At 42.5% G+C, this 14,357-nt stretch overlaps 1 protein-coding gene across 1 annotated transcript; it reads right to left on the bottom strand. All coding sequences in view use genetic code 11, as the record gives it.

Moving 5' to 3' along the window:
- Positions 1-4,076: 4,076 nt before the first annotated feature.
- Positions 4,077-12,604, bottom strand: EGR_08111 (hypothetical protein; the record flags this gene model as incomplete). Its single annotated transcript, XM_024497360.1, has 10 exons — positions 4,077-4,662; positions 5,889-5,963; positions 6,721-6,768; positions 6,856-7,000; positions 8,472-8,572; positions 9,097-9,199; positions 9,292-9,350; positions 9,388-9,448; positions 9,489-9,643; positions 12,336-12,604. 10 exons carry the CDS (start codon positions 12,602-12,604, stop codon positions 4,077-4,079), a joined length of 1,602 nt encoding a protein of 533 aa, XP_024348231.1.
- Between the last annotated feature and the right edge of the window lie 1,753 nt (positions 12,605-14,357).

Raw genomic sequence — 14,357 nt, 5'->3', positions numbered from 1 at the left:
TTTGTGTCAATGCGACTTTAGCATCTTTAGACAGATTAATCGCTCCTGCGAAAGATGCTTTCTTTAATTCATTCACAGGATTATTTTCGAGGCCTCTGCCTTCCAGTTTTTATGAGGAGATTTCAAGGCAAATTGAAGGATGAGGACTGCATCTTTTTAACAGGATCCACTATTGCTGCACTCATCTCAACCTCTAACCAACACCTGGTAGCCTTTAATGCAGTGCTGCAGAGCCTTCTCGCCATCGGTTGCCTCGACGCCCAGTCTGACTTGACTTTTCAAATTTTTAAGTGTTCACCGTTACCAAAGGAAGATTTACTGCTTATGCAGCCTCGTTGAAAGGCAGGTTGCATTCCTTAAAACATTTACATCGGTCAAGTGACCTGATGTGACTGAGTGTCACACCATCCCACCGAGAGTGGATTTCCGCTGTCTCGAGTTTTATGCGTTCATACGAGAGAAACTACAAGCTGTTCCAACTGTTTCCGGTCGTCTTGGTTAACGAGGCCTGGACTCGTCCATCAAATGAGCCCCGAGTATCGCCTACTGCAGAGTACAGCACCACGATGGTGACATTTGTGCTTATGGGCGCCAACTATGGAGGCTCGGATTGATTTGAACGCCTAGTTAATCCAACGTTATCTGGATCATAGCTATGCTACAAATAACCCTTTTCAGCATGGCTACTTATTGAATTATCATATCATCATCGTCGGTATTGATGCTTTGCTATTCAGATCTCCACACGTACTTGGGACTCCACTATGAATTTTTTTAATGAAGATCAAGGATAATTGCGGTCGCATATTGCCTCCACCAAGTAGGCAAAGCAATAATCCAAGAATGAAATGGATAAATCTCGTTTACCCGTTCAATTTGTCCCCCAAAATTTCAACCTATTACTCGGAGCCGGACGTAGGATGTCGTGTATGCGCGTGTGGAACCTAACTGTGGCATTCGAGTAGTCTCGCCGTCGAGGCGAAGTTGGCAGCCCTGAAGGCGAATTCAATTTGCCAACATCAAAATGGACAGGGAGGCATCAAGTGGTCAGCACAATGTGGTGTGGTGTGTACAGCAAAAATTTGCGCCCACTATGCTTGGACGAAGTCAAAAGAATCAGGGAGGACTCCCAAAGCAAAAGGTGGAAATGGGTCTCTCTTACGCCTGTTGGAATATAAAGTTGCACAGTGGAACAATTGGAATAGTTCCTTATCTTTGAAGGGTGGATATGCCACAAAAAGAGCCTTGTTTGATTAAGCATGCTTAGCTACGCTGATTCTTTAGATCCCACTGATTCTACCAGAATTTTGATGGCACTGGCATCCCTCCGTGTTTATAGGTTTTCAGGTCTTCTGCACGCCGGTCAACTCGGGGTGCGACAATATCGAGTTGTGCGATCATGACAACTCGACATGCGAGATTTTATTTGTACTCGTCAAACAAAATGGCGGACTTTAAGAGTTGAGTGATTGATGTTTATATCAAGGCAGTGTGGCATGTCAGATTTGCACATGAGTGCCGTGACAATGCTCTCAAGCCGGCCGTCTAGAAGCATTCAACTCCACTGGGCACAAAAGGTGTAGTGTGTGCTAGTGCTTTTCTTCAGGAAAAACATTCAACAGTGCCTCCACAAAATAACATGCCATTGACACTAATTGTCATGTCACGCTACCTTTCCGTAGTTTTGGGCTATTTACAGCAACTCGAAATCTGGGAAATTATTTTTTGTCTACCTAAAGGATCTAGTACTATCACTTGGAAAGGCTCAAGTCTAAGACTAGTTTCCGTGTTCACCTACCAGATTCACTTTAGTTGCCCATCAGCACCATTCCTCAATGCTTTCAAAGCCCCAAATACTTCAGGATACTTGATAAATCGGGCTCTAAAGGGTGGTATTATGGTTGAAACAGTTCCCAAAAAGGGAGAAACAAAACCACTGTGCTCTTTCCACCCATCAGAGCTGGCGCGGCCATACGGCTGTATCTTAGCACATTGAGAATGAAGTATTTTAAGGGATTTCAAGGGGCTTGGCAAGTCCTGACACAAATTCAAAGATCCTTTTTTCTGCCCCAGCTTCGAATGTGGTCCCTACTACCCCTTCTCCGACAATACCGTTTGGAGGAAAAATAGTTGTCTGTCGATTTATCCAAAAAAGAGGTGATGGGAATGCCAAGATTTCATTAGGCAAATTATCAACAGAACTTTTAATCCTTTCAGTGTTACAGCCCGTCATTTTACTCCTCTATTAACTGCCAAAATGAAAGGGCCTTGGGGGCATTAAGTGGATTGGTTTTTGGGGATGAAGCAATGGAGTGCTTCCATGTCTACCGAACACGTGATATCTTAGTGTCTAATTCTATTCTGTTAGAATAGTGAACTCTGACCTTTCCTGATTCTGATTTTGTCAATCATACTTGGGTCTTTGAATACGAGTTAGAGCTTTCAAGAATTTAATGTAAACTCCACCCTGAAACCGATACAATCAAGTAACAAATATTTTGGGGCTTGGAGACGTACTTAATAGACTTCAGACGTCAACGCCCAGGTGGAGGGTCTGAGACGAAACCGGGGTGAATAATGATGGCAGCTAGAAGCTAGAACGATTGAGGGGTGCAATAGACAATGTTGAGTGCATATTGTCGGCATGGATCAGTCTCCCCCAGGCGTTGTTCACCAAGACGCCATGCAACAGCATCGAACTCAAACCCGCGGCAGTGTGCAGTGAGGGGACACTTAAGCGGGGCATGATACTACAGCAGTCATTCTGAGATGTGAACATCAGGACATCATGGAAATCAAATTCTTAATCTTAAGCATTTTAGTAGATGCATTATCTGTCATGGGACAAACTATCCAAAAAGCAGAAGTTTCTGTGACAGACATTAGTAGGATATCGTAATAAGTTTGTAAATGCAGCAGTGGGAAATAATGTGGGTGGGGGGAAGAGGGGAAAAGTGAGCGTTGTACTGTTCATTGTTCCTACTTTTTATTCTTTAAACACGTCAATAGTCCCAATTTAATTGCTAGTGTCCCTTGAAAGTACGCATTAAGTGGTCAATGTCAAATCCCACTCCAACGTGGTTGAATCCATCAAAATAAATTGTCCAAGGAGAAAGCTTACTTAAAAGAAAATCCTGATTTCCCTAACGCCCTTCCATTTATTCTTGATTGTTCCTTTCTCCTGCCACAATTACCCATTCTGCTTACCGAATGAATGGCCAGGCAGGCGATCCAGCTTTTGTGTAAGACAACGCTGAACTGACAATCTCCTACTCACCTCATCTAGTAGGCCTTTTATCAATCGGGTGCCGCATCTTCCAGATCTGGTCATTTAGCGGCTCCTCCCAATCTGTGAACGACATCCAATGCAACAGAACTAGTTTTGCTTTCAGTGATTCTGTTGCCACCCAGGTGCGATAGTTCTGTCGATAGACTTCCAGCCTTTTTATGCATTCATTATAAAGCTTCTTTCAAGCTTGCCTTCAAAAGGAGTTCCGACAAAGTATTCATCCTTCCTTGAAAAGTCTACAAGACACCATCTGTAAGGTAGAGTCAAATCTTCATCTCTCTAGACTTCTGCATTGGGAGACGGAAGGTTCCCACACGTGTATACCCCGAATCTTGCAACATTCAAATGAGATGCTCTTTCAACGATGACCTGAACAGTCACACGTGAGATGCATCAGGGCAAACTTCGACAGGCTTTAATGCAGCAGTTGCAGTAGCAATAGTTATAACGGTGAAATTGTTGTTATTGACAGTAGTGTGGGGGGGGGGTGGGAGGGACGTGGGACGGGTGGAGTAGAGAAAGAAGAGGAGGGGAAACTATCAATCTGCGTGATAAATGCTCTCCTCCTCGTCTCAAAAAAAAGTCTTTCAAAATGACTGCATCTCTTCATCTTCTACCCTGTACGTACTGGCAATTCGCAGTTCCTCCGCATAAGTGCACCACGGCTACCTGTCACTTCTCTCTGTGTGTTTGTGCGCAGATATGAATAAATACTGTTGCCTTTGGAATGCCTCTGCATGATTGTGTGTATATGTGTTTGTGTGTGCTTGAGTAAGTGTACAAATATCTAGACTGGTAGGCAAAAGAGCATCTGCATTTGCATTTTCACAGGTAGCGCCTTCAACTGGGTAACAGAGACCCCGATATTGGCGGCAAGTTGGGCTGAATCTACACCGTAGAGTTCATAGAGTGAGACCACACTCAGTCTCTCCATGGTGTGGGGATGCGTGAGCGTGCGACACGAGGGATTGCACAGCGGGGTCATGTGTGATCGACCTGCACATGCAGCCGCCAGATTGCCTGATACTGCAGCACTAAAGCTCTCGCCCACGACCACAACCTCATCGTCTGGACCGACGTCTAGAGAGCACCTGTCAACAACGCGAAAACGGAAAGGCGGATGAGTTCGAAGTAGATCACGAGGGCTTCGGCGGGTCGCATGCTCTCGACCTCCACGCATCGCCGACTTGTCTGTCTTGGGACGGTTCAACACCGCTACCAGCTTGGAGAGGAAGATCATCGAGGAGTTCAGTTGATGAGGCTGATGGGTCCCCTGCAAGGAGTAATCAGGTGACCTTGAATGTCCCGTCTCTCCTCGGTACGGACATCGGGGTGATTGGAGGTGGAAATACCAGTCGGGGTAGCGACGCCACCTAAATAATCAACAAATGCACAGTGTTGCTTTTGTTTTTCATGTAATTAGCCTTGAGTGTTCATTTTATAGCTTTAAAGTCCTGTAATACGTTCACAATTTAAACATACGACACAAATATCGACTCCCATCCAACGGCCAACAATCGCCACTCAATTAACCCAATCAAATGCTACGCTGGATTCCAATTTGTCGGTGGCAGTTGTTTGAGGGCTATTTCGGAACGATGAACCGAAATGAGTGGGAAATTTCTATTTCAAACTCACTTACAATGCCACGTGTGTCCTCCTATCCGATTTGTGATCTGGCAAGTCAACTTCATTTAGTATTTTAGATACGCAGGTCATCTAATTCCTCCACCATCAGCCTCACAGTGTGTCCATTCACTTATTGTGCAAATATATCCTGACTGGGAATATTTATAACACCTACATTGATGACAACGTTAAGCAATCCGCCCGCGACAAAAGCGATGTCAATTTCATTGACTAAATGCTTCATTAAGATGTGATAGGAGGAAACGCCTGGTGTAGATAATAATCTGTTGTAACTAGCACCAAAAAATTTCTTAAAAATGTGCCGATTTTTAGGAGCTATTTCTTTCTGAGTTCTGCAGAATTTGGTTGACAATACTGGTGAAGCCCTAAATCAGGTGTCGTCAGGGTCTCCCCCTACCACAGAAACTCAGAGATGAACCAGATAGGTGAATGGAAAGTAGCGGAATAATGATGAAGTTGAAAACTGGATCATAAACAGAATGTTGCCTTATATTGAACAGCTTTGTTTTAAAGCAAATACTTTTTGCAAAAAGAGATTGACGTTAGGAATACGCTTATTACTGAGCATCAAACACGATCAATCTCTAGATGTGAAACCATCCATTCACTCGAAGAGTGACAAGGCAAGCGTCAAGGGCAATGCTCAAAAGAATAGATTAGCTGCATGCTTGAATTTTATTATATAGATTTTCCTGTCTCCGCTAAGATGGACGGTGAAAAGCCGACTTATGACCTCAACGCCACCGGTCTCTCAACCCTTCTATACGGTTTTAAGATTCCTTTAGACGATATGATGGTCTTTAAAATGTTACCTCTTCCTTGCTTATAGCCTGTAGCAAATTAGTGTATGTGTCTGGATTTTCTGCGTAGCCGGTAGACGTAGCCCAAAATGAATTATGAACTAGGATAGAGCTTTACAAATAACTCCACCAATTAAAGGAAGACGTACCGAGTCAAGTGAGCGTCCCATGCCATGAGGGTGTCATGTAGGCTTTGCGAATCCACCATTAGTTGGGCCCAATGGCTAAAGGCGGACGAGGTTAAAATGTACACCTCTAATTTGATAAATATAACATTTAAAGCCAACTTCTTTAAGCATACTTTTGAAGAGCTAATCCCAGAACTAACTAAGTTCAATCATTTTATAGGCATTTTAACGTATCTTTCCATCAAAGGACGTAAAAGACTTTTTTAAAAGTTCGTTGCGCCATCTTCAAAATGAGGAGTGGCAATCACTTTTACGCCGAGATCTAAAATTTACTTTGTGTTGCGTTAAGTCGCCTTTTGAATAGGTGCCCTTTGTGTGGTCAGATTTCAAAGTTCACTTGCCTATGCACACAACAACGATGCAACATTTAAGACTACTTTGATGAAATGGTACTTTTTTAATTTGAAATGGCACATGCTCTAATCATGTATTTTTCGTTTTTTTTTTCTACTCTTTATCGTGTAGTATAAAGGGCTCCCACATAATCTAATTTGAGTTGTGCCTGTTTCGATTACTCTGGCACCAGTTGTCACACCTCCTTGAGTGCCTATGGCAACGTTTTTGCCTTCTAGCGCCTCCGAGAATAGCTCGAAAGAACACCAACTTAGATCATTTTATTGGCTGGATATAGCACAAAGGTATTTACGATGGATTGCTAAATCTACGCGGACTCTCAAATGAAGAACTACGAAGACAGCAATATCTTCAACTTTGACCACGCCTTGGTGGCCACATTTAAGCAAATTAAAGTACGTATTTTGTTGAGCATAAAGCATATTGAGGGAGCACTTACTTGGTGGTAAGAATCTCATGGTCTGTGCAAGCAGGTGCAAAGACACCCCTAAAGGTGAAAGTAGTAAAATCACCGCTATATGTGCACAACTTAAAACCACTTTAAAAGGAACCGTAAGAAAAGTGTTAAACTCACTGGACAGTGTCGAGACTCTTGGCAACAGCTTTGCCTAAATTCTGAATGTAGGCCAGTTTGTTGTAGGAACCACCAGTCAAGAGAATGGCTCTACTCATTTGCAATTGGGCTTCGTCAAAGAGACTTTGGATGATGAAGGTAGGTGCTTGAACAAAAACCGTTGAATTCGTTCAGTAAATATCTCTTTTTGCCAAAAATAAGTCAGCTATTACAAAGGGTGGAATCACTTACATTTGGGCTTGGTCAAAAAGCATGAACTGACAATTTAAGGTGCTTTCCTTGTAGAAGTCATTCAAAAGCTCAGGTAATGCGTTTGCTATCAGCATCATGTGCATGTGACGTCACAAATATGTGACATGTGCTAGTTATCAGACTATGCCCACTGGTTGTAACCAATCCTAACACAGTCGGAGTAATTTCATGTCAAGCAATTAAATTTCTACTCCAAAATCATCGCATAGGCTATGCTCATGAATAAACTAACGGAAATTACCTTTGTCCCTTTAAGAGTGCATTTAGGGGTGGGGAAAGTTAACCTCGGTCTAAAGGTCTTTAAGATGATGTGGGATTATGTTTAAGGAAATATGGGTTTTGTTTGTCCTTTTAAGCCATTACTAATTCACAGCGTCCACTTCTTCATCAGAAATAGGTATTTTGGGCAAAGTGTTGCTTCACTTTTTTCGTGTTGAGCAACTCATAGTTAACCAACCATTCAAAGGCAAATCCCCAAGCTAATAAATTTAGAAGATGAGATGCCTCAGTTGGAGGTATGCACACGTAATTGCTAAAAGGTAACTCTGCGAAAGGTGGATTGAGCATGCCAGCACACGACTTTTACCACCATCCATCAACTTTACCTCCTAATTACATTGCCCTGCAGTCACTATGGGTAGAGGGCTTACTAGACACCTAAAATTGGCTTACTCTATCTTTTTAATTACGCATAAGCTAACCCAAAGTTCTCACACCACTGCTTCCGCTTCTAACATCATCGGTAATGCTAAACAGGACATGTTAGCTTCACAAAACTCCACGAGCATAATGAAGAACCACTATCATGAAAGTAATTTACGTGGCCATCCATTTTGATGACCAGCTGCTTGCTAATGAGTCTCGTTAACCAAGGACAGAATTTCGGGCCTGGTTGAAAAACCAGGCCCGAAAACAATTCATACTTGCTCTCATGCATATTTACATCCATCTGCCCATCGAAAGAGTGACTTAGGTCCCCCTATCTTCAGTCTGGATCTTTGTTTTGTCCATGGCTTTATAAAGGCCTGTTTATCACTTAAGTAGTTGGGCCAAACAAAAAACCCGGTTAAACACTTATATGATGTCAAACTGTTTATCTTCATGCAATACGTAAAATATACCCTTAGCAGCAATCTGTGTAGATTCCTGAGTACCTAACAAGCGTTGGTTGCTTCAGTAGGGTATTTTAAAACGATGTAATATTGGACACTTGAAGAATAGTTGTAAAGTGAGAGGAATGGGAAAATCACCCCATTGGTGATGTATTCTAATGAGTCAAAATTCTCCTCTCTACTTCTGATTTGTGGATCTAGTCTGTCTACTTGTACGTTTTCAGTACAAATTCAGAGACCAAACAAGCTTACTTCGAAGGTGGGAGTAGATTACGGGCCCCAGGTAGCATTGCCAGAAGTTCTTCTTCCCCTGTGCCATTCTACATCGTCTTGGAATTCGCGGTTGCCATAGGCTACAGAAGTACAGGTAAAGCAGATGTATGTAAACCGATGCATAGTGTGAGCATAATGTTTTGAAAGATTCCCACCCTATTCCACGAAGGATACCCTCCTCAGGAGGGCAATCGTAAATGCTGGTACAGCTGCCTGAATAGGCCTGCGCGTAAGTAGGATAATTGAGGAACCAGGCAGAGTCAACTAGTCCGCTGATTTGGAGCCTACTGTAATTTCGCGTAGACTGCCGCCACCTTCGATAACGTAGACCCCGACGCAGTCGCCTTGCCAAGCGATCAATGTTCAGCATCACACCAATGCCACCAGCACTGTCAAAGATGTTGCCACATTTCCATTAAAAACATCAGCACATTAAGGTTCAGCATCAATGTCACATCTTTAAAGCGATATTTTTTAATTGAGTGCAGTAATTAGAAAATAGATAAATCCACGTTAAATTATTAAAAAATGAATGATGGGAAAAAATAGGGCGTTTGAAAGACTGCGCATTAGTTTGATGAGCATGGGACACTTGATCACTAACCTGGAGCCTGAAAATACGACTTTATCGACTCTGGTAAACTCTGGTTGTCTGAGTAAATCATCTATAACCGCAGTTAGAATTCTTGATCCATGAAAGTAGTAGCCTGAAGTCAATAAAATATCTTGCTCTTTTTACTTAATAAGGCAATAAGCAATTTTTCATACTCTCTTAAAAAAGGCCTTTGAATGACCTTACCTCCGGTTCTTTCACGTTTCTTGCCAGTCCACAGATCGCTGGAACAGTAAGGGACGAATCTAGAAGGGATTAGAATCCTCATGAGCAATAACTTACATTGTATTGTAGTTGTGGTAATTGGGATTAATCCGATCGTCCCAGGAGAGCACACCACCGACTATAAATAAGCTGTTAAAATGTTAATGCGGATAACTCACTGTACCGAATCATGTGCCAGGTGCGAGAGGAGAAGAGGGCATGATTCGTGATCTGTCGAGAGATGCACGTCGCCTCGTCGAAGCAGTACCACCCACCCTCGAGGTAGATCAGCCAATTTCGTGATTTTAGGTCCTTTGAACGTCGGACGTAGTAGCTGTGAAACGTCGAGTAACTTGTACTTTAGCCGGTGTTCCAATTAAAGACAAGTTCTACTCATTACCTTTATCAGTAGCATGGGCAACAAAGTTAACTAATGACTTGTACCTTTCATTAAGTAACTGCAGCATTTTGACCAAAATAACTCTTATTGTCTGCTTAATTTACGTAAGGTACAATTCGAATCACAGTTTACAAAAGAATAACTGATGAATAACTCCTTTAATGACTTTTTATTGTTTACTTCACCCTTGACATATTCCGAATTGAGGACATCAGTGAATGAAAGAAGCGCATGATTGCGAAAAGGTAGGCGCGATTGAAAACAAAATATTCAATACGAAAGTACTTTCATCATATCACGAAAAATGGTAGAAAATCTCTAATACGATGTTTTTATTGTCTGGGGAAAAAAAAGCAAAAAAGCGCGCATTTTTGACACCCCAATCTGACCACTGATTATTTCGGTAGAACGATAAGCAGCAACAGAAGCAGGAGCAGCAGCGAATTCCACTCGTATATTCATTCTTTCAGATGTCAGGCGCTGGAACGTGGAGACCTGTCAGTACGACGTCGGCTGTCAAACGACCGATCTCTTCCACTCCCCTCAATTTCTTGTGTGAGCGAATAAAACCTCATGGGTGCAGATTCCTGGCAGGTGGTCTTATTACCAGAAGATAGAGATACAAAACGATAAAAGGCAAGAAACAGGAAAGAACGCCAGCAATTAATTTTATCGTCACCTCTTCACAACTCATCCCACTGGAGCTACCACCGAATTTACTTAATCATTTCTTCCATTTGTAATTTAATTTTAATCTATTTTCTCTTCAGCGGTTTATCCACAAACTTGTGGTAAGTTTGCATCTCATAATATCTGGTCTGCAAACTACACAAAAGCGCCCTAAATCAACATGAAATATTCGCCCTTTTTTACGAAACAGTCAGTTAAAGAAATCACCGATAATCCGACAGATAGTTCCTCTCGCTTCTTCTCCTGCTCCCTCTTCGCCTTCTTTTTCTTCTCCCAGCGAGCGTTTGTATCGGCCAAAAGCTCACATCACATCCTGCCGTGACCTTTCAATGCAGGGAGGCCTACCCCAAAAAGCCTACTGCTAATTGGTGGAGATGCACAAAAATTTTGTTCAAAGCTTTGCAGCCTCCGTGCCGACATACCGGCAAAAGGAGTGTCCTAACTAGGCAAGAAATGAGATACAACTCCTCTGAATTTGAGAAAGCAGAAAGCTTTTAACCCCGCTTTCTTTAATTCTGATCTAAATAGTAAAACATTGCTATCACTTTGAAGTTTACGAACACCCTCTCTGCCAATGCTACGTAAATGCAACGTTGTCACGCCGCTAACACGTATCTTATCATGCTGTGACAACCACTTCTAACAAAGATATTAGTTTTGTTTGAAACAACAGGCTCTGAAAAAGTAGTGGATATTTGCGCTGGACAGTAAAATATCCTACCTGTAAAAGTTGAGTCTCCTCTGAGATCCTGATGGAAAACATGTTAAGTAGTAAGGTGAAGTGATTGCTTTGGATGATATACCAATTATTTCTTAGGCTTCGGAGGAAAGAATCTTGAATCTTGTGGTAACTTTGATGCAGAGATTCCCAAAGAAAAGGCGAGTTTTCTGCACCCAAAATGGTAATAAATTAGACCAAAATTACCAAATATTTCTTCGTGTTAGACAAGCTTGATAAGACTTTCCAAAGTGCGGTTCATTGTTCTGCACAGTCAAGGGTAAATGCACTGTCGGATAACTGACGCTAACCTGAGTAGAAATGGAAAATTTAGGAGTGATTTAGTGAACTTGGGAAGCCTAGTCCGTTGACAAAAATAACAGCATGAAAGGCATCGCCGTCTTTGCCGACAAATACGGAACTTTTTCACTTTTTGACCAAGAAGAACAAGAAGAAGAAGTTTGGCACACAAGCGTGGAGGCAGGGAAGGAAGCCGACGAAATTCATGAAGGTCAGGCTTTTCAAGCATGACCAAGACAACTTTGAACTAATCAAAGACTGCCAAATCAGCATTTACCGGGGTGGCACAAGAGAAAAAGGCCTTCTTCTCCTCTCAGGAGCACGCCTAATTGGCACGAACCGATTTCCTCATATCTGCCTGCGTCTTCCGTAAAACGTTTTCTTGGCTTGTAGATTAAGAACATTTCTAGATGAATAGTCCAAACTTTTCACCATTCCTTCAAGTTACGTGTAATAAAGGCAGTAGATGTTTCCATCTTACCAATCTTTGTGTTTGTAAGCTACATTTGATGAGCCAATGCAGTCGGCAGGTAAACACAGATCAAAGGAGTTGTCAGTAAAATGAAATAAATAGGTCTTCAAGCTTTATATTTACCAAGGAGCATAAGTAATTTTTTAAATTAACATTCCTTTCAGGGTTTAAGTCAACAGTCAATTCGCACAGAACCGCAAGTGAAGGCACCCCATAGCGTCAGTAAAGTGGCCCAGCAGAAGTGACTACCGATTGCTGAGTAAGAATCAATAATTGATTATCGATTTTTAATGCATGCATTTGTATGTGGTTTGAGTGAGTTTTCTGAGTGATGTCTAACCTTGAAGTTGCAAATTTGTAACTTCGATTAAAACAATTTCTCCAATTTTAGTGAAAAAAGTATTTCTGGTTTACACATTTACTTCGTATTTAAGAAGGCCACTAACCCTGCCCTTGTTCCGTCATTGCATCTGACATCTGATTGGGTAAGGAAGCGAAGCTGGAAGACCTTGTGATTGCGAAAGGTGGTACTACTACGGGAGTACCAGGACGGTAGACCAGAAGGCGGTTGGCGGTACCAGTAGTGGGGGTTCACCGTAGATCCATTCACTGCAATACTCATACGTCGATAGGCCTGAACAAAACCTTGCAACCGAAGAAGTTGAGGTGTCAATAGGAGGAGGAAAACGCTCTTCCATGTGTCAACTCTTTTCATCGAGATAGGAAGTTCCTAAAGTGGATTAAATTTAATCTGCAGGAAAACTGCTCAATGACCTCGGAGCCATGACTAATAGTTTTAAATTTCCTCTGGGTCATGGGGTTAACAGTTGTTGCAGGCTGCGCTTTAAAGCATTAAGCGATTAGCTAGAAACTACGCAAACACTTCACCCATGAATCACGTCGCAATTCTTCGGTTCTCATCTTATATTTTCCCACAACTGGGAAGTGAAACTGGTGCAGGGTTAATTCACTAAATGATTATTTTGACAGTGAATAGAGCTAAGGTGTATGAGAGGTGCGGATGAATAAGTGGACAATGGATACAGCTGCTGGGTTGTTTTTAGCTCGAGAAAAACACTCACACAAACAGCATCGTTACATGTGCCAAAGGCAGCTCAGCTGGGCCAGATTTCGAGCCAAAGTCTTTGATGGTAGCGGTGTGGAAAAAAAGAGGAAGTGGATCCAAAGTTGCCCACTGCAAAGGCAACTCGGTATGTGGAAGTGCCTACCTGCGTGTGTGGTGGGCTGGTCTCACTGGGAAATTTCTCCTCGTCCTTCTGGGTTTATCCGCACTCCACGTCCGACAACGCGAACGGCATGTGCGGTAGATTCGGCAAGCTCTTACTCTCCTTTCTCGAGTTCTCTCCATCATAGATTTCTGGTCCTACAAACTCCCACTTTTGTAACTTAATTTTATCGTGAAATCAGACGTCTACATCGTCCATTGATTCTCCCACGCTGTCGGCAAAATTTCCGGGTCAGATTAATCAAGCTCCAGTTTGCCCTTTTTATTTGTGCATGTGGCAGGGTTACACGACTGTGCGAATCGTCTCTAATGTTTACCGACAACAACTAGCAAAAGAAGTGAAGAATAGGGAGGAGGATGAAGCTTGTAGAAGATCAGAGAAGTGAGGGAGAGTGGAGGAAAAAATCTGTCTTCTTTGTCAGGTGGGCTGTGTGTGTGCGTATATGTGGGGAACCATCCCACCCCGCCCCGCCACACATACACACACCGACAACACACATACAAATATTTGCCTTAATTGAATTATTTGTGAATGGATGGGAGGGATGGGTGGAGAGTGTCTGACGAAAATATCAACAACATCAACAACAGTAGCCGACACACGGCGTAGGCTAAAATATTTCCCTCTAGCTGGCATTTCCCTCCTCTTTCTTCTATCCCTCTTCCCTTCCTTCCAAAGGGGGGGAGATGTCTTTCCCCACGTACAGAAGTGGAGAAGGTGCTCTTCTTTACTCTTCTACAGTCTACTTCACTTTAGCCTATTCTTTGAGCCATTCATACAGTCAGCGCTAAGTGATCTTTTGTCTAGTGCTCAGCATAAACACAAATTCTCAAGGAGTTTCCCACCCTGTAGATCTTGAGAGGGCTTAAGAGTCCTATTAAAGGTGCGCAGCGATTGCATGAAGATCTATTTGTCTTTACGTCTTGTAAATTGGGCGGCCACATTCCGCTAACGATTTGAAAGTTAAGCATAGACACCCTTCAACTCAAAACATGTCGTTAGTTTGCTACAACCCAACTTTAGGAGAAAAAAAGCAGATGTAAAATAAATTTGAAGTAGAAAAAACTGAGTATTGTAAGGCTGTCAAGAGAACCGTTTACCCCCCCCCACCCCCCCCACCCCACCCCCCTGCAAGTCTGGCTTGATAAAACTTCTTATTGAAGGAAAGCCCCACAAGGTCATTCAATGAAAGTACTTTCCTCCTTTCATCTCTATTCTGCC

This window comes from Echinococcus granulosus, assembly GCF_000524195.1.
Source record: "Echinococcus granulosus chromosome Unknown EG_S00096, whole genome shotgun sequence".
In the NCBI taxonomy this organism is placed as follows: domain Eukaryota; kingdom Metazoa; phylum Platyhelminthes; class Cestoda; order Cyclophyllidea; family Taeniidae; genus Echinococcus; species Echinococcus granulosus.
This window is presented reverse-complemented; position numbering and strand designations above follow the sequence as displayed.